The 25,057-nt window shown below is 32.6% G+C and overlaps 1 protein-coding gene across 19 annotated transcripts in view; it reads left to right on the forward strand.

Moving 5' to 3' along the window:
* LOC143191377 (uncharacterized) overlaps positions 1-25,057 on the forward strand; it is a 181,484-nt gene that overhangs the window by 15,359 nt on the left and 141,068 nt on the right. The window contains exon 1 of one of the 19 annotated variants that reach the window (XM_076396375.1): positions 17,530-17,743. The exons of 17 other annotated variants lie outside the window; for them this stretch is intronic. In XM_076396375.1, coding sequence (XP_076252490.1) covers positions 17,729-17,743 — 15 coding nt within the window. In that variant the 5' untranslated portion in view covers positions 17,530-17,728. Of the gene's footprint in view, positions 1-17,529; positions 17,744-25,057 lie in introns of those variants that run through there. One more of the 19 variants, XM_076396374.1, reaches the window with a different exon arrangement.

The following is a 25,057-nucleotide window of genomic DNA, read 5'->3' on the forward strand; positions in this document are numbered from 1 at the left end:
CACATAGATCATTCACACTGTGCGATACAACTTCCTTCACCTATCGTATATTAATTATATACTCATCTTTAGTTGATTTCACTCTCTTCACCCTGTCTTGAAAATTGTCAGCATTGAATCTTAATCCTACATTCAGAAAGTTTAATTCAAGCGAATATCTAAGCTGTCAATTCACGATTTCATCTTTTGTCAATTTCTTTTTCAATATGTCTGAACGAATTCATCCAAACCAAAGGTGTTATTAACCATTTCATCCCAACCATTCTAAGAAGAACAGGAACAGTATATCTGCAATGAATTACTAATAAACGTTATGGCTAATAATATCTAATCAATTGTTATTCCAACGTTTACCTTTTTCCATCAACTTTTATTGTCTTAACACTTTTGACCCATTGTTCTAAAATATTCTAAAATATCCATGGCCCGTCTGAAGACACAAATTGAAATAATAAGTCTTCCTTGATTTTGTTATATGCTTTTAAAAATGATTCTTTTAAAAGCAATGCCCTAAAGTTCCATTAGACCTCTTTGTCGGTTATCTTTACGCCATTTAAATCCTATATTACTTAATAGTGTACGCAGGGATGTTCTACATGCTTCAAAAACCACATCTCATATCTCTAAGCTATCTATGGATACTTTCTAGGCATTTTTATCTAAAATAATTGTATTAAATTATGTTTATGTTGAAAAAATTACTCTGGTTTTATGTATTTGATTTATTTGATCTCTGATAGATCTAACATCAAGCTTATCTTGGTTTATCATCCGCTTCTTATGATGGTCGTTTCTTTTCAGTGAATCCAATATTATATTTTTAATTATTAATGACTGTGCCCATACTAACATTCTTGAAACTTAATATTAAACAGTAAAAATGTTTACGTTAAAACAGTTTATGTTTTGTTATTACCGCTTTATGCATTGTAGTTGTTATAACTAATATTTTGAAGAATTTTGCATACATTTGACAACCGAACAACTTTTGCAGGGTCATTCGTTTCGTGTTCGAACTTGTCAGATAGCACTGTATCTCTTTTTAACTACAATAAAATGAGAAGAAAAATATTGTTTGGTTCTAAAACGAATTTACAAATCGCTACAGGTAATACATTAAACATCTTGATGACGTATGTTCACTGCTTCTTTGGATAGACTATATGTAGGAGATTGAAAAATTATACGAACATCTGACGCATACACCATATTCGTTTATTTATTAATAACGTGATGAGCTACTGTTAGCTTTTCAAACCGCTGCTATTATTCGCGGCCCAAATATTAGGGATGTTAAGCATGTCGGAGAGATAAATGAGTAAAATTGTTAATTATGTTTATAAATTCCAATAGTTATTTCCCAAAATATCGCTTTTATAATACCTATATTTTTATAGCTTTATGACGGTCTCTCAGGAATATTGCCGGCAGTGTTTGATCACATGTTGTTGCTGCTAAGATATTTAGCATTTTTATCTTAAAGAAATTGGTAATTATTAATATTCTCAGGGGGGGGGGGAGATGTTCTACGCATGGTAAACGTTATATGGGTAGATTTAGTTTTATTTATTTTAATACGCGAATTTTTCAGTCATCGTTGTATTTTATTAAGTATTGTTTGAAAATTTTCTGTGCCATTATTGAGTCTTCAGAAGATGCTAAAACTGCCGTGTCGTCTGAGCATTTTGCCACACTACTGATTTTAGTGATCGGTAGACCAGCAGTATACAGCAGTTACAATAATGGACCCAGCATTGTCTTGTGTAAATTTATTGGATGTAGTTAAGTTCATCTTGTTTTATAGTACACTATTAATCTGCAAGGTTTTAGTAATTGAACGTACCGATGAAGGAGAGTCATTTTTAGTTTGACCTGCAATCCTTTGCCTTATATATTTATTTGATTTATAAGTTTATGTATGTAATTGATGTTCCCGATGATGTGGAATAACGTTCTGGAATAATATTTTTAGCTGTTGTATCGTCTTAGTCTTTTGATATAGTTTTTCAAATACTTTGGAGATCGCAAACTGATTTCAGGATATTTCTTTATGGTTAACCCTCGGTATTTTTGTTTAACTTTATTTTTCCATAGGGTAGATTCATTTGAAATGTTGATAATTTTTTAAAAATATTTTGATGACCTGACTTGAATAATCTTCAGTTAACTAATGGTTTATAAAACGATTGTCAATAGCCAATCAGCTTTCTTCTGATAGCCGTAAAATAACGATTTAAATGCGAACATCTTTCAATGCAATGTTACTTAACTATAAAGGGAATTGATGGAGCGTGTTTCTGTGTACGAAACATTGAAAAAGAAACGAACGAAATCTTGACGTTGTTTGAAAAATTACCAACGGGGGTTTGAAAAATTGATAGCGGCATTGATGCGAGAATATTGTTCGTGTGAGATTGCGGTCGAAATAAGGTGAACGATAACAAATGACTGCAAAATTCGGATTGACGTCGAATAAGGCGATGCTGAGTAAATCTATACATTAAAATTGGGGCCGGTCTGCGAGAATTACTTGCTTCGGTTCTTCGCTCCAAAAAACCAGAAGCTCGTATCGATGGAATAATGGCTTTACGTGAAAAATGGGGAAAGCCATAGTTTAAAATGGAAGTTTAATCAAGTTGATGTATAAGCGAAAAAATATACATTTGCTGTATAAAAATAAAATTTTATCCATTATTATTTTTCAAAGTATTAAGTTTATCACTTGCTTTACGCATATTTTTGACAGTTTTGAAGTTTTAATTGCACGCCAGAAAAACAAAATTTATTTTGATGTGATGTGAATGAGTCGGTTTATTCTCTGGTATTTTCAGAAAAAAATTAAGTGTTTTTGTGACATAAGCTGGAATTAGTAATAGTCGGAAGAAATAATGCCTGATACATATGTGGCGTGTGTGGTTTTTCTTATTTAAGCGTTTTTGTGTAGATTTTCATGGATTTAGAGAATTATCTTTTTGTCGTACATTACTTTTTATTTTCTTCTCATGAAAAGGGCCTAAAAATACTTTTTTTTCAAAAAAAGGAAACAAATGTTATAACTTAAATAAGTTTAGAGTTATCTTAACCGTAAAATATTGGACAGCTTAGTTCAGGTGGGAATTTATACATTTTGTATGAAGATGTTTAGGATGGGTCAATGATTGATATATTTGTTATTTGTTATATATGTTATACTTAACTCAAAATCAAATCAAACTTGCATCAATGGATACTTATTATGTTGCTCAAATATATTGACATATATTGTTTTACAAAATAACTTAAAATAATATAAATGAAAGCTGTAAGCTGGCGTATTGAATATATGAATGAAAACAAAATAAACAAAACAAAATTGATGTCAAATACGATATGTTTATACTTAAAATTCCTTGATAAAATTATATTTAATAACCACATTTTCCCTAGTGCATTTTCCATATCTGCAAAATAGTTAATAATAATTCTCTACCAATAAATGTTAATTTTATGCTCATGTATATTCTAAACAATTACAAATTTTTATGCACGTAAATATTTCACACTCTACAATGTGATTTTCAACAGTTGTGCTATATTAGTTATATACTTATCTTTACTTGTTTTTGGTCTTATCATTCTGTGTTGATAATCATCAGCATTGGGCCACAACAAAAAAGTTTTATTCAGTCTCTGTTACTATCAGAATCACTGTTCAAGTCAATTACAAAATTGTTCATTTCTTATCTATCGCTAATACTTGTTAACGATTCCACCATGTGTCAATTTTGTTTTTTGTTACACAAATTACATAAAACACAAACATTTAATATAAATTAAGGAATGGTCAAACACTCAATAATAAGCCATGTCAGTTTTCACCATAGGTAATAATATATCTGTAATTAATTGTTTAAAATAAATTATGAGTAACAAAACCTATGTAACCTATTACAACTTTTATCTTTTGCATCAAAGTTTGTTGCCTTTACACTCTTTATTAACGTTTTGCCAAGAATAGTCCAATATTCCATTTTGAAATATCCACGTCTCGTTATTATTATCACAAATTTTAAACAACAGTTAGAAAATTATCAAAACAAGCACAAAACAGAATGTTTGCTATAACATTTGATTATTATCATTAATATTTTGAATAATTTTGCAAGCATATGATAACGGTATCGAATAGTACCAACACAAGTCGAATTTTATAGTATGATTCGGTTACATGTTTTGACTTATCAGACTTCATTGTGTTTCTTTTTAACTAGAGTTAAACGCTCCGAGTTTAAACCGAATTTTATGTTGTTACAAATAGAATTTGGCAATATTCGTATATTGGACGTCATATATTATGTGCATTGGCTGTTTTATTGGAGGGTCTATATATTTGTATGTATGAAATATAAATTGTGGTAAAGTCTTAAAATAATGTTTAATATATTATATAATCTGATCTCGGTTTGATAATGGTAATTTTAATCAGTATTTAAGATTTTTAGTCACAAAATAAAAATCCTAACGCACCAATAATTTTTTTTATTAATCTCTTGGAACGTCAACAATCTGCCTGTGGGCAATAAGTATTATTGTTTGATTTCTGTTATACAGTTTAACCATCCTAACATATAGAAGATCACTTCAGTAAGTGATCTGCTGTACAATTTATAATCTAAATCTTATTCACTATTCTAACTTATTTTAAAGTCTATCCTAACTTATTCTAATGACTATTCTAACTTATTCTAGAAATTATTAAATTTCACTCTATGTGTTCATTAACCAGTTCGTATGGTAGTTTGCGTTTGAGCATATGCACTTCACTGTCATCGCGCATATTTAACTGTTTGGCGAGTGCATTAGGATGCACTAATAGTCTTTCAGAGTACTTCGCACTAGCACTTTGAATCACACTCGTTATGGGTTCTATGGACATATCGCGTTGAGTCAGTTTGTTTGGCACGTAATATGTCATCGACGATGATTCGCAACACTTTATTCTGGAACCTCTGGAGGATATCTATGTTAGATTTGCTAGTAGTACCCTACAGTTTAATACCATAGGTCCAAATGGATCTAAGTATTGACTTATACAGCAAAACCTTGTTATCTGAAGTCAGACGTCGATCAAAATGCATTCCCAGATATTTAACGCTGTCTGCTTGCGGAAGTTCATGATTATTCAATTTTACTGAGGGACATGTTCTTCTACAAAGGGTGAATGTCACATGGGTAGATTTTGTCTCATTTGCTTTGATACGTCACGTTTTCAACCACAATTCGACTTTGTTAAGATGAAGTTCGAGGTTTTTTGTGGCTGATATTGGATCCTCGTGTGATGATAAAACCGCTGTGTCGTCAGAATATGTTGCACCAGTAGTGTTTCTTGAGGTCGGTTGGTCAGCTGTGTATATAAGATATAACAATGGGTCGAGTCACTGCCCTGCGGAACACCCGAATATATGGGCTGTAGGTCAGTGTATTCGTCACCCTGTTGTTGTCACCCAATAAAATGTCTCTCTGAGAGGTACGATTTCAGCAATTGAAAGTGCGTATGGGGAAAAAGCTTTTTCAATTTAACGTGCAGTCCAGTATGCCACACCTTGTCGAAGGCCTGAGAAATATCGAGAAATGCAGCGGAGCAATATTTTTTTATCGTTTAAATTTTTGTTAATTTGGTTCACTATTCTATGTATTTGTTCTGTTATTTCGTGTTTATTACGGAAGCCAAATTAATGGTCTGGAATATTATTTCTCCCCTCTGCGATTAATTTTAATCTCTTAATGTATAGTTTTTCGAAAAGTTTTGAGATGACAGGTAACAGGCTTATAGGACGATAAGAGGAGACGTCTTCTGATTTTTTCCCAGGTTTAAGAATCATAATGATTTGAGCCACTTTCCAAGTGCTAGGAAAATAATTCAGTCTTAGCATATCATTAAATATGAATGTTATTAATTTGATGCACTTTCCTGAGAGCTCTTTCAAGATTCTTCCAGTAATTAGATCAAAACCGGGAGCTTTTTTATCATTGATTTCTTTAAGTATTGTTTGTTTTACTTCCTTAACAGTAAATTTCTTATGTGGCAGATCCATTTGAAACGCAGTGTTATGAAAGTAAATTATGTTATTTTTTTCTGTTGCGGGTATTTTAGATGGGTACGGATTAAATACGGGTTTTAAGCGTTTAGAGAAAACTTCTTTAAAAATCTGTTTAATTGTAGATGAAATATAAGTATAATTAAATTTTTGATATGTCGCTCTATTAGGTGTTGCGTACCATGCGGCCTCTTGTATAGTTTTTGTTATATTTTTTGCTGCTATTTCTGTATCTCTTTCTGTTTTGAGAGGTAAATTTAGTGATAACAAACTGTCTAATTTTCCTCTAAATAATGACCAGTTGGTTTTAGTGTTATGCAAAGAAGGTGATTTTGTTTTGTTGAGAATATTTGAGTTCACTGTTATAATAACTAGTGAGTAATCAGATGGTAGATCGAAGCATGATTCAGCTTTTCACGTTTTGGTATCAATATTTTTTGTAACACAAAAGTCTATGATATCGCATATAAATGGCAGCAAATAAATGTTTGACAAGCAACTAATATGTCGATCTTTTGTGACGGTGAAACTATTAATGATATCGACACTGATACTTCGTATATAAACAAAATTGTTGTTTTTACTATTTTATTAGCAATTATTACTTTTTTTTCAGCATATAAACCTTCCCTGGAGTTCCACAGATATTTCATATAAAATATTAGCCAAATCGGTCCAGCTGTTCTCGAATTTTATCAAGACTAACGAATAGCATTCATTAATATGTATATAGTTATATAATCGGTAAAATGTACAATATTTTATTCCAAAGTTACTGTATACAAACACCTATAACAATATTTATATATCGGGTACATTCACTGACACCTAAACATATATTTTGCGTCAACTGCAAACCAACGACATACAATGTTCAAGATCTATGGTCACGATAAAACCCTCTTTCATTGTGTTGACCTAGAAACGAGAGGTCTTAAATTCGACGAAATTCTACTATTAGAAACAGGTTTCATACTCAGGAAGTAACGACGCAGGTTCTGCTTTATATAACGCGTAACAATTTTCTAGAAATTAAATTGTCAGCCTAACTGGCCCATGAAGACATGATTTGTTCTTCTTTGTTCGGTTAAACTGAACCATTACTACGTCACCGTATTTAACAGTCTTATCCACCATATACATAGTGTGGTTAAAACATAACACTCTTTAATGGGATTAAACCAGATCTGCATTATAATGAGCACAATAATCGATTTATCATTTCTGGAAAACGGAACTCGAGAAAAACTATAGAAGAGAAATTGACTTCTCATTGTCTATTGAATTGAAATTGACTATTGAATCTTTTAGAGAGGAAGTACAGTAGGAGTTGAAGGAAATAAGGGAGAAACCAAGAGAATACGGAGAAGAGATGAAATAAAATATTGAATATTGAGAATAATATAATTAAGATGGTGAAACGAATAATAAATAGAATGGATACTGAGGACAAAAGAAAAGGAAATACAATGCGGTTGTATAGGGATTGACTGCAAGAACTGAAATTATAATGAATTTAAAAAATATTATAAATAATAATTATGTATAAAGTCTGTATACTTTCATGAAAAAATGTTAGTAAATTAGAAAAAAATACCTATCTAATAGAATTAGAAAATAACAGAGATAAAGAACTAATGATGAAAAACAAAAATAAACTGACCAAAATTAAGATATAGAATATGTACGAGTGAAGACATATTTAATGAACAGAGGCAAATACTAGGAAAATAAGAATTAATTTATTACATATATGTTAAATTAATATGTAATAAATTAATAATAGATGGGCAGATGTAGATATGTATTGCACGTTTTTTTCTTCCCGATTGTGAAAAACTAAAACTAGCGAACTTAAAAGACTTTATTTTTGTAATTTAATTTATACATTTATTTTTAATTTATAAACTAAATTTTATAATTACAAGGATAGACAGTGTAAAAATGGCACCAACTGTGCGCTCTTTTGTGTTGTCTGTGTATGTGGACTGAAGGCTGTGCGTGTTCTTGAAGACTGATGGCAAAAAAGAATATTTTTTTTTTCCGAGATGACCAAATGATCTTTTGCTGATGTCGCTTCGGGTTTGGGATAGTGAAGTGTTTTGCGGACGACAGAGACTCTGGCTTACGATTGGGATTGTCGTAGTTGGGTGTGGGGTGTATTGTCGTGGGGTAGGGATATTATCAAGGTGTTCTCTCTTCTTCTTCTTCTAAGGCTGCAGTCTTCTAAAGCTGCTACGGAGAACCTTATACTGAGCATGTTCGTGAAACTCTTCACGAACTGGATGTCTGTTTCGAAGTGAGTGTTGACGTTCCTGATAAACCACACCTCCACACTATCCACACCACACATACCTGTACCACATCTGGGCTCCGTTGAGGCAGACTGGACGGAGTAGCATTTTATACAGAGTCGCTTTCTGAGAGATTGCGAGTTTAATTTTTTTTAGAGGAGTGGGAAGAGTAGAATTGCCTTTGCAGATAGCGTGCTGGATTTGGGCTGACCATTGGAATCTGCGGTCGAACTGGAGACCGAGGTAATGATACTTTCTGGAGCTACGGAATAGGGACTTTATCGATTTGGAGGTGGTAAGTGCGGAACCTTGCGGTGGAACTGAATATCCTGATTTTTGCTCTGGTTTATCTGTAGCCGCCAGAATTTGTGCCAAGCAATCGCCTGGTTCAGTTGCACTTGAAGACTGTCGCGAATAGCGTCCGGACTGTAACCGGTTGTGAAGAAAGCTGTATCATCTGCACAACATCCTGTGGGAATGTTTGTGGAGTAGGAAATCATCTAGCGGGTCTCCTGCGGAGATCTGTTTTCAAGAGGATACTGCGTCACCGATCCTCACTTGAAACGATCTACTGTCCAAGTATGAATCAATCAGGGAATTTATGTCATTCGGTAGACCAAGCTGTTTCGCTTTGAATATTAGACCGTTGTGACATACTGGATTTGGAAACATCTAAAAAGATGTCTCCAGTTGTTCGATCTTTTCTTATTTCCTGGTGGATTGTTGGTGCCACGCGAGTAGCTTGATGAAGGCTTGAGTGTTTGGGACGGAAACCGAATTGTTCGTTCGGGCTTATGTGGTGTGCGCCTGTGAAACTGTTTAAAGCGTGTAATATCGCTTTTTCGACAAGTTTGGAAAGTGAACTAATCAGGCTGATGGGCCTGTAGTCAGATGGATTGGACTTGGCTTACTTTATTGGAATGATAGCGACAAGTGCATTTTTCCAGTTCTTTGGGAAATGCTTTATCTTCAGGATAGAGTTGATGATGTTGGCAAGCTGTGATAGTTTGCTTGCTAGTGAGACTTTTCAGATGGTTTACTGTTATACCATCTGGGCCTGGAGCATTTTCAGAAGCCAGACGTATTGAGAGCTTAAGGTCTCTGGGAGAGACTATGCTCTTCAAAAGATTATATGTTTTTCCTCTTCAGAAAGGTAATAGTGTCGTTTATGATGGGCAACGTCTGTTGGTGGGCAGGTGGGCCAAGAGATGGATTACATTTCATTTGATTCTGGAATTAATTAGCGATGTCCGTGGAAGAGTAGGTCTTTAAAAATTGGGTTCGAATTTTTCCCCATTACGCCTTTGGCGACGCGCCAGGGATCATAAAGAGCAGTGGAGTTGCCTATATTTTAAAGAAATTATTTCCATTTGATTCCCCAAGGATGATTAGACGGATGTAACTCATTTTATCACGATCGTCCCATCCTTCGTATCGGAAACGTAGGTTGGCTTAACTGTTCTCGCACCATGACCGGTAGTTACTTTCAAGTCAAATGCTTCTCGGAATATATCGGTTTGTTTACACTATTCCGCTTCTAGAGGGTCGATGTCGAGAAATTAGTTTGTCCGTTGGAAATTAGCTGTTGTTCCGGACCATTTTACATGTGTTCCAAGCCTTTTTTATCACCGTAAAATAATAACATAATACATACATATATCTGACATATAATACATCTGAATAAACTTCGCACAGACAAATACTGAACGCAAATACATTAGATGCCCAAACTAATATCTACAATATGGAATATGGAGAGGGAAAGAAGGAGATAACTGGAGAGATGTGTGTAAAAAATAATGAATGGGAAGAATTTGGGGAAGGGTGATTAAGATGACGGTGATGATAAAGGGCAAGGAAATGACGAATTAAAAAGGTAGGGGAACATATAATAAGTCTTAGCAAGCAGAGGAGACGAAGGGAGTGAAAACATCGTAAATTGATAAAAAGGAGAACAATTTGGAAAATAGACATCACCAGTATACGAAGATTGACGAGTAAGAAAAGGAAACTAGAGGAGGAATTTGAACATGTTCAGCTGGATATGTAACCGAAATAAAAATGAAACGGTCTTGTCTTTATAAAATTTTCATGGTAACGTTCATACGTTTATATATGGTGAAGTAAATAAAAGCAAGAAAGTATCAGCAGAAGTAGGCTGAATATTAAGTAAAAGATTGACAGAAGAGATCGAAATGGAAAATACAGAAGCAATGGACAATTTATTCAGAAGGAATATTATTAGTAAAGATGAAAAGTTCAAAGTTCTGGGAGAATCTAACTGACAACTGATGAAGCTGAATGAAAATTGTGTTTACTAGATAGGAAAGATTCTCGTATGTTGGTAAACATGGTATTGATGGATGGAAAATAGAAAAATGGTTAAAGAGCTAAACTGTGGTTTCGTAAGTGTTATGGATCTCTCAAATCAGGAATATTGTACCTTTCTTACATCGATACCTGATAATTTATGGAATAGGGATGTATTTCTATATGTTTGAATTAAAAAATAGCCAGTTAAGTTAAAAAATAGAGCAGATACTATTGAATAATGTGTTAGTGAGTAATCGAACAAGATATATATATATATATATATATATATATATATATATAAATTTTAATAATTAGTGTTTAAGTTTAGCTCGTTATTTATTAGCAATGCTCACATTTACAAGTAGTTTTTTGATTAACAGCTATTTCACACATACTTAACTCGCGTGTAAATTTGTTTTTACTATCGGTGACCATCAATTTTTTTCTCTCTCTGTCTAACGGTACGTTGAACAATAATTGGGCACACAATAGCTGAAATGAACTTGAACTGTGGTCTTAGTCTTCTTTTGTTCGATTTCTTCGACCTTAGCATAGTTTTGGAGGCGTTCTTCATGTTTTTGATGGCCTGATATAATTGGCCGGTACGTTTTCAATGCATTTTTTTTTCAATATTCAATGCTTATAGCTGACTAAAGCTAAAAATCCATTGGGAATTATTAGTGTAAATATGAATACTTCTTGTTGTACTGTTTCTTTCAACCAGCAAATATAAACTGATACTAGCAAAAAGATATTTTCGTATATTAAATATATATTCTGAAATTTCTTGACAACCATCTCCATGGACCCTGATGCCCTGATACCTTTTACCCCTACCCTTTCATTACTTTTAGATCCTGGTGGATGCGCTTTCTTTCTTCCTCACCATAAATTTATAGATTCTCAGGAAACCTGCTCCGGTGACTGTGGAGAAACTGTAAACTGATGTTCATATTTGACTCTTCATTATTTGGTGCGTTATAGTGCATTTCGGGTGCACCATAATTTGGTGCTATATTGAAAGTTTTCTAGCATCCACATCAAACCTCTCTGAGCTTGACATTCAGAATCCATCAGTCAACTCCTGTAAAGTTCATTAAACATTCCAGTTTTTAATTTTTCTATACTCAATTTACCAACTGTTTCATCACACTTGATATCCAGTAATGAAGGAAAAATATTTTTGCGCCAACCAATAATTAAGGATTCTCACAAGAGGTACACATTTTGTTCGCAGTGAACTTGCTTTGCTGTATTATCCCACACAGAAATAAGTCTAGAGCAATTTGGGTAGGTACTTTGCTCACCAAGTAAAAAGAACCGACTTCAAGGATGAGGTTCCATGTTCGACTATATATTTTTTTAAATGTATGTTCAAAAGAGTGCGTTTCCGAGGTGGTCCCATTGGAACTAAGTCAGGATCTGAGATGCAATCCTGGGAAATTCAGGAAAACCCTCAAATTTCAAAGACACATTTTTTTATCTATAATAATCAGATATTTGTGTATAATGTTATTGCTGAGTTGATGTAACGGAAAATCGGAAGTCGTTCAATGCAAAAGCTTTTTAAGAACTAACCGTATCATATGACAAGTGATAGAAATATTATTCGCAATTGCTTCTATGATGTAATGCTTAGAACGTTCAGATCAACGCGGAGGGCGAAGGTTCGATTCAACAACGAACAACGTTTTGTTGTTCTAGTTTGATTAGAACATTTATAAAATCATCTAGGCCAGGTAGTGGACCCGGGTGCCTGAAGCGTTCCTTATTTTCAGTTATTGGTTCTTTATACTTATTTTTCCTCATACGTGCTTACTTATACTTAGCCTACCCATTGTAATACTTAATAAAATAACGGCGTAATTTATTGAGTAATTATTTAACACTAAAAAGGTAAAAATAATATATTAAAAACAATTGAACCAACTTCAAAAAATATATAACAAACATAAAAACATATTATAATATTAACAAATATAAATATAATGTACATAATAATAATCGTTGTAATAAATAAATTAATATAAACAAAAACCTTATTAAACATATCTACTACACGTATTTTATTTTCTACTATATACAAACAATTTAGATTAATACTTACCTAAACTTATTTATTTATTTAGATTTTTTTAAATTCTAATGTCTCCTTTTTGCCAACGATGGTTTATCCGGACTGGACCTACAATTTAACGTGGGCTCCGAACCACGGTTTTAGGCATTAAGCCTACCGACTGGCGAGTGACCAACTTAGAAATCATCTCAGAAGATATCTGGTCTTACCCAGCCTGTTACCGCTATCGCAATAGTAGGTGCACCGTTCTGTCGCCTTTACCATTGCGCCAACCAAGCCGGTACAATATTATTGTACTTGCATAACATACATGTCATATATACAGAATTAAATTACGAACAAAACAAATCTAATATTTTGCTCGTACCGATCGATATCTAAGTTCGACTATTTTTTACGTTTTAGTGCGTTCCTTATTTGCTTTTTGAAGTCGGTTCATTGTTTTTGTTAAAAAAAAATTTTAAATCGACTATTTAAAATACCCCAAAGCTACATCATGCGTGGAATACTTTCATGAATATATTCGAACTGTTTTATTTAGTGAATTAAGTTATTATCATTACGTGAATTTTTTATCATTAAGTGAATTATTATCCTGGTAAATTTTAATATTCCACATTTTTAGCATAGCTCATTTTATGTCACCTTTAAGTGATTATATCCTAGGCTTCTTTAATTGTTTTAAATTCTTGTTATTCTTTTCTGCCTCTGCATTTCACGCCTGAGTTATGATAATGAAGTTTTGAAAAGATAGCGACTGTTAATGTTGGTAAAAAAATAAGCCACACTGAAAAATTCATGAACAATAATTAATAGATCAAAACCTTAATCAGCAACTATCGTTATTATGCAAATGTGAGCCTGGGTGAAAAGGCGAGCGAAATAAAAGCACTCGGATGTATCGAAGCAATCATATTGAACTAATCAGGATAGAACGGTTTTAATAATGATTTATATGGAGCGGGAGATGTAACCAAGCAGAGAGAGAGACTTTGCCGAGAAAGGAAGGGAAAGAGAGGAAGTCCAATTTGATTTAAAATGTCGAAGATTGAAGGTGATGACTTAAAACACGCATTTTTTATTGAGCTATCAAATGTTTTCGTCTTTTTGACAATAATCTTTTTGATATCTTTTACGCAACCTTGGAATATAGGGCGTACAAATACATTTTATGTGCATTTTTGTAACTCGTAAGCTTTTCTCAGATAAATTTGTACACTTTATGTTCCTCATCTTTCAGGAAGCATAGGGATTCAGTGTTGAAGAAATTTCTTCTTTTTTGACGTCTTCGGAAGAAGTCGTATAAGGAGAGATGTCCGGCGTTTAGTTAATTTTAATTGCGACTTTGAATGAATCTTCGTCATATTACCGAGCGTTGTCAAGTTGAAAGATCATGGCTTTTGGTATGTTGGGGAGGTTTGATCATTAACACTAGGTTTGCTTGTCTTAGTTGTTGATATAGTTCTCGTATAATGATTTGGTTAAGCTGTAGTTAAACTCATAGTAGATTTATCGAGTTGATGTCACCAGATGCGGATTATTAACTTATTGCGAATATCTGTATGAAAATATGAAAGAGTAATATCTCTCTTTAATTTTACTATTTAGGGTTGTATAATATGGCTAACAAGCGAAATAAAAGTGGTTGTTTACATGGCGTGACCTTTATTTATTGGGAGTTAGGTATTGGAAGATAGGTATGGCAGAGTTGTTACCTGAGAGATCTAGAGACGAGACTTGAGCAGTCGATGGTGGCACGTCTGAACTGAACGGTGGTCAGTGCCTCTATACTCGAAATCGCCCAGATAAAAGTCTGGGGGTTGCTAGATCTTTGTTATCGTGTACTAATTGGCGCTGCTGGTATCCCGCCCGTGTTCAACATTTGGGATTATATTTCTCGGTATTTTGTAGACCGTTATTCCACGATGTAAAATTTGACATGCCTCAAGGTCGCTACAACTATAATAAATTCTTTATGAGGTGAGTTATCTGACATTATATTCAGCACTTGCATTTATTCTGATCTTTTTTCACACTAGAAAGGCATTTATTGAGAAAAATTGTTATAATATGTATTAATATAATTATATTCAATGTTGGTCTGGCAGTGATCTAATTATCGATTCATTCTTGCTCATTTACACTTCTCCAACGTTTCGAAACCATGTCAGAAGGCGTGTTTGCTGAGTACGCTGGAGGCTGCAGAACATCCCATTCTAGAGCCTTGTCATACAAACGGATGACTTTGTTGTTGATTTCTGTTATTCGCTATTGACGTCGTTAGATATCTGTATCGGTTTTAACAGCTCGTAATCTTGTTAACGTCCACATCTTGTTTAAACACTATTTCGCTTCCGTGCCGATGTGTATGGTTCTCGTGGACCAACTCATGATGCGTCTGGAACTGTCATAATACATATCATGTCATGCCACAAAAAACTCTTTTTCTTGCGTTGTAAGGAATGAAACCGCTTTATTGGAACGTTTGGAAATGGTATTTTTAGTCGATTCGTACGGTGGCCATTTTCTCTCCAGACTAGACCATTTCTATCACATCCAAATGCCTGAAAACAGTTGCCTCATCAACTGCTAATCTCTCTGAAAGTTCTTTCGGAATTTAAGCTGGGTTTTTGCTCAAGAAGTCTTACAATTTATTCGAACTTCGAACTTTAGAACTTTTAGATCTCCAGCCACTTTGTCATTGAATCCGAATTACCACTTTTAAATAGTTGAAACAAAAACTGACAATTGGGATATGGCCGAATAGCATCACCATAAGTGTCTAAGACTCTTTGGCGGGCTTCTCCAGCAGATTTCACATAAAAACAAGAAAATTAATGAATGTCGAAGTAAATCAATAATCGATAATACTAAATTGCAAGTTGTTATTTGACGTAGAGAACATATATCATCGAATTTAATACCTATATTAAGTTGTTTACTAGTATTTTACATTAACACCTCGCATTTTCACCAATAGATGTTGTTGGGAAGGCCTAATAAGGAATATGAAGCACCTAATATAATGTTTTAAGTACTTAAATTTGTTTAAATTTTTAATTAAATCAGTGATCTTCTATGGTGCGTAAACCAATAGATACGGGGATCGGTATATATTCAGCATAGTTGAAGATCGAATATAAAAGTGAAGGTTGCCATGCCTGTAGAGTTTACTTTGACGATTTTCTCTGTTTGGGTTTTATTGTTATTGGGCGGAAAGAATAGCTCTATGGAATTCGAGTGGAATAAGGATATGGAAGTGCTTTTTAAGAACATTGGCCGTAACAGGATCGCGATTCTGCAAAAGTGGTTAAAGTAGCGTTTTTTTCTTCAAGTTTTACACTATATTTCACGACAAAAAGGAAGGTAATTTATCTACAGACCAATATCAGCTCGATAGTTTACCACTACAATTGGTTTATCGATTACCATTTACTCTAAATATGTTGTTGACAGTATAATACGAGATACGATCAGTACCACTTACTGTAAATTCAACTTGTAACCAGACTACATTCAAAAGTGACTTAATGGAACTAAGTAAATAAATGTCTTGTCTTTTCGATCTCAATTATCTAAATCATCATGTATTGTTTTAATTTGAATAGGCTAATGTCAATTTTAACGAGGGATTAAATTTTAACAAGATAATGGGCTCTCCTATATATATTTCTCCTTAGATTTATTCGGATATATGAGATAAAGTAATATATTTTTGTAATATTTAAGTGTAATATCTAATTGTGGAGCATTGTCGAGCCTGTCCTGATGAGAAGATTATTTTTGAGCCTGATTTTTTTGTAATATTTTTTGAGCTGTTATGAAGAATGCATTGTTATGGTAAAACATGTTTTTTTTCACGAATTTTTACATGTAGTTTATTAGAAAACTTACTTTAGTAATCTGAGTTTATTTTTTTAACACTTGGGAAGAAATACATGAGCAGAATTCAGATCGCATGCTAAAAACTTAATCCTAATTCCTTTTTTTTCTGTTTTTGGATGTTATTTTGCTGAATCAGCTATTTCTACCTTTTTATTCTGTTACCCTGTACCCTGTTTTATGAAAATTAACATCTCACCCAAAATATTGTTGTATAACACTATGTCATATATTTTTGGTATGATTTTTTGTTTTGATGCACTTTTTAGAGGTCAGGCTATGTGAGTAATATTTAAAGTATTAATGTATGTGTAAGTTAGCGATCCACTTTTTCTACTGTTCTAATCGAAGGTGTCATTTTTTATAGCTCTATAAACTGGTTCGTTCATTTTGGTACTGCACCTTTCAAAAATAGGAGATTTATTACTATGTTCTCTTTTCGCCATTGTGCAAAGACACACGATATCATATAGTCATTTTGAATAGCTGTAAATATCCATCATGTGCTCATAAAGAAAATCAGTAAACCCAGTCATCTTTTCTCGAATGACATATCGAGTTTTTTTATCAGTCATTTAAGAGTTTAATGAAGTTGTCTAGGTTTTACTAATTTACTATGCATTATATTTTTACTCATGTTTCAATGTTTGTAACTGTTTGCATGAAGTACCAATATCGTTACAGTCTAGGATTAGGTAGTATTAAATTTTATCTCCTGTTACGAATTGACAATAATTGAAGTTTTTTCCAAGTTCGGTTTTTGAAACTGAACGTTATTGGTCGTAGTGTTTTGTTTGTTTTTCGTCCATCGCCTGCTAGCTATCTCTGTTTATTTTCCGATACGGTTTCAAAACTTTTTGCTAGTAGAATCTATAGTTTATCAGTCAATGATTAAATTTGCCAAGTGTATTTTGTGTGTAGTTCGGTTTTTTATATTATTATAACTTAATCTAAGTTAATTATCTGAGAATGTTTATGCAATCATCTGTTTTGTTTTTTGACAATTGATTGTTGGCAGTCGTACCCGGTTTGGTATTTGCAAGTTTGGTTACAATACAGTTAGTTCAAAAATCACAAAATTTCATATGATGTCTCCAAAGGTAGGGTATATCTTGATGTCCATGACTAACACACGGGTTGAAAAGTCCCTCACCTATCACATAGATGGCGCTAGTTTTATTGCATTCACAATTTTTTCAGTTAGTACTAATCTTCAAAAGAAAGCTGTTGAAAAAGCTGTTCATGATATTCTACTCATAAGTTTGTGAGTTACTGTACTAAGAGTGACACTACTTATTTAGTATTTTGAAAACAATTTCGTGTTTTAATTTTACATTGTTTATTGATGGGAAAAAATACGTCGTAGAGACTCATGATGCAGAACGCAGAGTGCGTCCAAATGGGGTGGTAACACCAGAAAACATTAGAAAAATCGTTTGGAATGATCGAAAAGGGAAGTTGCGTGAGTTAACTAGTATCGTAAAGATATCAAGAGAACGTGTTGGTTTTATATTGCATGAACATTTGACTATGAGAAAGCTCTGTTCAAAGTGGGTGTCGTGTTTGCTCACTGTTGATCATATACAAGAACGTGTTGATGATTCTGAGCGGTGTTCGGCCATGTTTAAACGCAACAAATTGGAATTTTTGAATCGATATGTGACAATTGGTGAAACCTGGATCCATCACTTCACTTCGGTCTCGAAACGATCGTGATCTGAGTGGACAGCAACTGGTGATAGGCTTATTTTGAAGCAAAAGATAAATCGACCTACAAAACTGGTATTGAAATGTTAGAGCGGCGCTGGAATGATTGTGTGGCTCTTGATGGAGATGAATAAAGCCAATCTTGAACGAAAAAACGTGTTTTCTTTGTTACACTCGGGATTTTTCAGCCTATGTATTAATTCAACTAATTGGATGAATACACAATGAATTTACATAGCATAGTGTTAAGAAAATAATAGAATATTACGTGATGGATTCTTTGTTGGTATTAGTATTATGAAAATGAGAATTGTTACATTACTCATTACTAAGTCCTTCAAAATTAACTCCCTGTATATAGTGTCAATTTAAATGTTACCTGGAGATTTGAAATGTTTCAGTCTTCTAATTATAATCAAACGTTTGAAGGTGTTAGATATTTGTATAATAATCTAGTTAATCAAATTTATTTTACTGTCTGGTCTATGTATTGAATATTTTACCTATTAATTATTCTGTTATCTATTAATTATATTTTATTTTCTGGGCTGGCCATCAGCGTTTGGTTCTTAGAAGAACCTACAGTATTACAACGACTAAACGACTTTAAATTATGCTTTTGGATTTGATATCATCTATGAGGTCGAAAATATATCTTTTAATAAATAATGATTTTTATCATCTGATGGTTATATTTTAAACTATCAATGCTACTTTTGTAACTGATATTGTCAGACTTTGATGACATATTAGTGAAACAAATGTTAAGTACCATTTTTAACATATATTAGTATTGTGAAAATTGTTAAGTTTATAACAATTAGGTTCATCATGTACTTAACTAATATTGTATTTGTATTTAACTAATATCAACAATGGATAATATTTTATTAAAATAAAACGTTATATTGATACCTATTTTATTTAATTAATGGATAAATGTCATCTAAAACAATCATTAAATTAATTATTCTATAACGCGGTTACTTTCTTTAATCTTTCTCTATTATTTCATTCATATAAGCTGATAAGAATTCTTCTTCATCCTTTAGTTCTCATATTATACTTTTTCATTATGAGGAAAGCGAGAAGCAAGCCAACCAAGCCCGCTCTTGTTATTACTAAAATTTTTTATTTTTAGTAGTCTTTTCAATATTCAGTTTTACCTGCAATATTTAGCTGACCCTTTAACCGTCCAGTCAATGACCAAACTTTCACCATTCGTTCAATGACCGAGTACCCGGGTACCCATCTAGATGTGCAAGTCATTAGTGTACTGAATAAAAAAATATTCTGAGTAAACTGGCTATGTGGCATATGAGATAGCTATAGGGACACAGTTTATAGTCCTCATAGAAATAACAATAGCGGAATGCCAAGCCAATCGATATTTAGATACCTGAGATGTCCCTTTCAACTTCTCTTGTCGTACGAAAAGAAAGAAACGTGTTCAGTGATTCTACAAGCGTAGTGCACAGACTATAAAATATACACTGAAAGTGAAAAGAAAATATACAAAATTAATATTAATTATTAATATATTAAAATATAATATAATAATAATATATTAATAAAAAATTTGTATTTAATCTAAATACAATGGCTGATTCATCGAGTTTTAGACGGTAAGGAGATATTTAATTGTTTTATTTTCAAGTAAATTATTTATTTTATGTTTTCAATATTAAAAAAAATAGTAATAAATAAATTTTAAATTGTTTACAATAGAGTCACCCGCTCTCAGAGTAATAAGAATTTGGAGAAAACATTCGAAGCAGAAGAATCTGATGATGACTGCGTGTTGGATAGTAGTGATGATGAATATTTTCCCCTTATTGTATATTTTATTCATAATAGATGATGAAATCGCACTCAATAATGAAGATAAAAACCAGAAAGATGAAGATAAAGAAAGTGAAGATGGAGAGGATGAGGATGAAGAAATAGAAGCGACGGCCTCTGGAATGACAGCAAAAGATGGTACTCAGTGGGTTGCGACATCACCAAGTGAACATCAAGCTGGGAGGCGTAATATTGTTCGAGAGAGATGTGGACCTAATAGGAACACCAACATGCTGTCAAATCTCGATACGTTAAATTAGAAAAATATGTTCGGTATGTGAGAACCCTATTTGTGACGAACACTGTATTACAACCACGACATGTGAAGGATGTACGAAATAATTTAATGTACTTCAATTTTTATATGGCACTGTATCATAATAAATAAAATAATGTAAATAAATAAAGAGTAAAAGAATGGAAAACGATATTAATAAAATAAAATAACTATATTAACTACTATTTTTGTTATTGTTTATAATAAGAATTATTGTTTAAATAAAAAAATTACAAACTATATTGTCTATTATCAATTTAAAAGTCAAATTAACTAAATACTTTAATAAGCAGTCTCTGAAGTGTGTTTAAACCTGTCGTTCATATACAATAATCTTAGTGGGTACCCGGGTACCTGGATATCGAACGGGCGGAGTATCCAATTTGATGGTTAATAACTTTTATTAATTAATTGATTGTTAAAAAATTTGACGACCTTAAAAAATGAGTGTCATAATTTTTTTTTCTGGAGAAGTTAATATATTTTACCTGCGGATTTGAAATGGATACCCGGGTGCCCGTTCATTGACCGGACGGTTAAGCGTTTACGTAGGAAACCTGAAATGAACCTGAATAACATTTTATAACTATTTCAGATACAATGAAAAATACAGTATGATTTATAAAAAAATCTTGAAATTTGTATTAGAGACTATTTATGTTATGAATCTGAAAGAGATTTTGTGAGATAATTCTCTTATTGTAGACAGATAGTGCAAATTATTCTTTTTATTTTGAAATTGTTTGATCTATTGCTGGATTAAAACTTCATCCTAATATACATTAACATTCAGCGTTGCCATCTCAAAAACGTAAAACTTTCTACGATCAATATAATATAGTTTTATCTGAACTAATTCCATGAAAAATACAAAATTCATTGTATACTGTTTCTAATTTCACAGTTTTAATTTTTTAGGTTGATTTTGGTTGTCATTCTCTTTTTTTACTCTTGCAAAATAATCTTGGTTTAAAAGTGGAAATAAATTGGAACATTAATTCAATAAAAAAAGTAGTAAAAACCTTTTTAAGTTTGCATATATAGGTATATATTCTTGTCAATCTTCGTAATCTTCGTAGTGATTCGTAAAAAATATTCATTGCTTCAATTTTGTTTTTTCTCCTGTTTTATTTCCCAGGTTTCACCAAATACTTTTTAATTAATGTTGTTTCTCGGCTTGTACAGCTTGTATAATTTCTGCTCTGGCCCCTGATGATCTTATTGAATATATACTTACGGTCAATGTCATTTCTTGAGTTCATACAATAGTAGATTTGCATATTTTACGCTCCAATGTTTCTAAGTTGGTTTGAGTTCAGTTCATAGCCCCAGGAGACTATCGTTAATATCATGATGATAAATTCATCTGTATTTCCTGCCTTCAATTTAGATTTAATCAAATATTTGTTTTGTGTCAGTTTGTTATATAATGTGATTATCAATATCATATTATGGAATGCATATATATTGATGATGTCATTTATGGACATTTTCATCGCTATAACTGCTGATAACGGTGATAAAAGTGTTATACTGTTATATACCTAATATTGATTAGATTTCCAGTGCTACTATAATTACACTGTATAGTTTTACTTATCATATCAAATACTAATGTTAAGTAAATAGCTCGGTGATTTCTTCGTTAATAATTTTTTTGTAGTATATTTACAATAGAATATTTGTACAACATAATACATTATTTATTAATATTTTTAGTTTAACGTTATTAATTTGATACTTGCTGATTTTCATGGAGAGGTCAAGAATATTAGTATTTTAATTTGTTGACTTTTAATTAAAATTGGAAGTTCATTTTTATATTTGCTGAGACGGTAGTTTTTGATACATCTTTCATCTTATTAGATATGCTTAGTTGGCATATCAATGATTATTAACAATCAATTTGTTACTATTATTCTGCTGTAATTACATTAATTCACAAGCGGGAAGATTGTCGGATAAATTCATCAGTTAAAAGTAACACTTATGCACTTCATAAGTTCTTGTGTTTTCGTTCGCTTCAATCTTCTAATCTGTTGTTTCTATTCTCTGTTGTTATGAGACGAAATCTCGATGCTTGGCAGATTTCGAGCTATTAGGCTCCATTTTCCAATCTCTAGTCCCTTTGTGAATATTATTGACTGTAACCTGTATTTTTTTCTAGTCCTAAGCACATATATGTTTTTACCATAATGACTGTGTCGTCGACAAATGAAGTATAACAGATGAATGTGACATTTTTTCAATATGAGATGATACATAACATAACACAGGAGTGATAAAGGTGTCGTTTCAGGATAAATCATTTAAACCGAAAAAAATGGAAGATTTACGTTATAAAGTGATCACGGATAAACTAATAAAGTTTTATTTTTTGAAATTGTTAAGATATATAATGATGTTTTTCTATTTCTAAAATTTAGTTACTTACAAAATTTTGGCTGTTCATTATTTACTGTTTTGAATTTATGCCTATTCAATAAAAATATTTAAATATTTAATAATAGTTAGTGACATTTTAGTATCTATATAATTAGTCGTAAGAAAATAGCTGTGACTTAACTCGCTCTTAGAAGAAGCGATGAGTTCGATATAGCGGACACTTCAAAGTCACTCTTAAACTCATCTTTGGTGGTTATAGTCTTTTGGTAGGTTTTATTTACTGATTGCAAATATATTTAGGCAGTATGATCTTCGAAAGACGCTTTTTGCGAAAAATAAAATCGTCTTTTAACACCCCTGTGTTGCTTGTGAGCGATTTCTTCAAATTTTGACATATCATCATAGTAAAAATAGTATTCTATATATATCGTTTTGAGATATAAAATGAATATTACTGCTGTTTCCTGAAATATTCTCTACGAAACCGCTGACATTAGTTGTCGGAATAAATGTTTTGTGAGTCAGTTATAACAACCAGACAAATTTTTTTTTGGAAAAAGTTCAGATGTCCGACAAGAACAAAAAATCTGAATTTACAATGTGATCAAATTGCTTTTGATGAAATAATCGGAAATAACAGGTCAATTGAAAATTCCCCGGCCTACCATAGTAAAACAATTTTTTTTTGTCAAAATTAGTTTTTTTATTCAACATAATTCCCTTCAAGGGTGATACACTGATTAGAGCGACCCTCCAACTTTTCAATACCATTTTTGTAGTACGATTTCTCCATTGCTTCAAAATAGGCATCAGTTTCGGCTATCACCTCCTCATTCGACCAAAATTCCTTCCCAGCGAGCACTCTTTTGGGATCTGAGAACAGGAAATAGTCAGATCTGGAGAATACGGTGGATGACAATGTGGCAATTTGAAGCCCAATTCACGGATTTTCGTCATCATTTTTACTGACTTGTGACACGGTGTAGTGTCTTGGTGAAGCTGCACTTTCTTTATCTTCAAATGCGGCCGTTTCTCGGCGATTTCGTCCTCCAAAGGGTCCAATAACGCTATTTAATAGTCGCTGTTTATGGCCCTTCCTTTTTCGAGGTAGTCAAGAAAATGAATTGATATCTTTAGAGTGTCTGCTATTCATTCAATTTCAATTTACGGTCATTCAGAATCATTTTGTGGATTTTTTAACAACAACCTCTTGGGCGTCCACTGCGTTCACCGTCTTCGGTGCTCCTTCACCACGTCTAAACTTAGCATAGCAATATTTAAAAATCTTTTGTAAGAGACATGAAATTCAATTTGCTACGCTCAATTTGCTTTTAGGAATTTATTTTGAAATGAAAATTTAGGACAACCTTCTTCTATAGGGTATACAAATATCCATATTGAGTATTGAGTTCTTTAATCCGACTTTTCGGCATTTTTAGATGATTAATTTAGGACATATTATAAAGATTCTGCGTAGAAGAACAATTGTGTTAAGACAATGCAAGAATCTATACAATTTTTTACTTCCTCACAAAAAGTGCTACTTGGTCTTTCAAGAATTATTGGGCAAAACAAGTTGTGGTTATAAGGAGCAATGTTTGGAAGCTTACGCAATTACCTATTTCGATTAAGTTATAACTGTTTTATATGACGATTTAATTCGTTTATAATTTGCAATTTCGCGTCTTCATACATAGTCGGTCTTTCAGTAAATTTACTGCCATCAATTTCAAACCCATCGTCATTGTTTTATCTGGAAATCTGCTCAAAGTAGATGAGTGAAATAAAAGTTTTCCACTAATGAACTGGAATCAAATTAATTATCAAGGAAAGAAGATACGTTGACGTTGGATTAGTAATCCTTACTCCTTACTATAGTTAAATGGAATTCGGGCAAAAATATCGCAACTGAAACTGTAAGGGCACAAACGGTGAATAGAAGGTACTCAAAGATCCCAGCTATAAACTATTCCAAGTAAGAAAAATTCAAACTTTGGAAAACACCCCTAGTCCGTGAATTCCCGGCGCATGTATCATAGTTTAAGGTGTAAGGCGAACTGAAGTTGCTGTGAATTAACATTTGAAATTTGGACAGAAGCTTGCAGTTGTGTTTCTTAATTTCTTAGCTATAGATTGTTGCAATCTCGAATTACCAAAAACTTGGAAAACAATTCCATAGAGGGACGCCAAGGGAATTTGGGTA

Source organism: Rhynchophorus ferrugineus, unplaced genomic scaffold, assembly GCF_030347505.1.
Source record: "Rhynchophorus ferrugineus isolate W39M unplaced genomic scaffold, kcgeb_rfMv2 rfM2, whole genome shotgun sequence".
In the NCBI taxonomy this organism is placed as follows: domain Eukaryota; kingdom Metazoa; phylum Arthropoda; class Insecta; order Coleoptera; family Curculionidae; genus Rhynchophorus; species Rhynchophorus ferrugineus.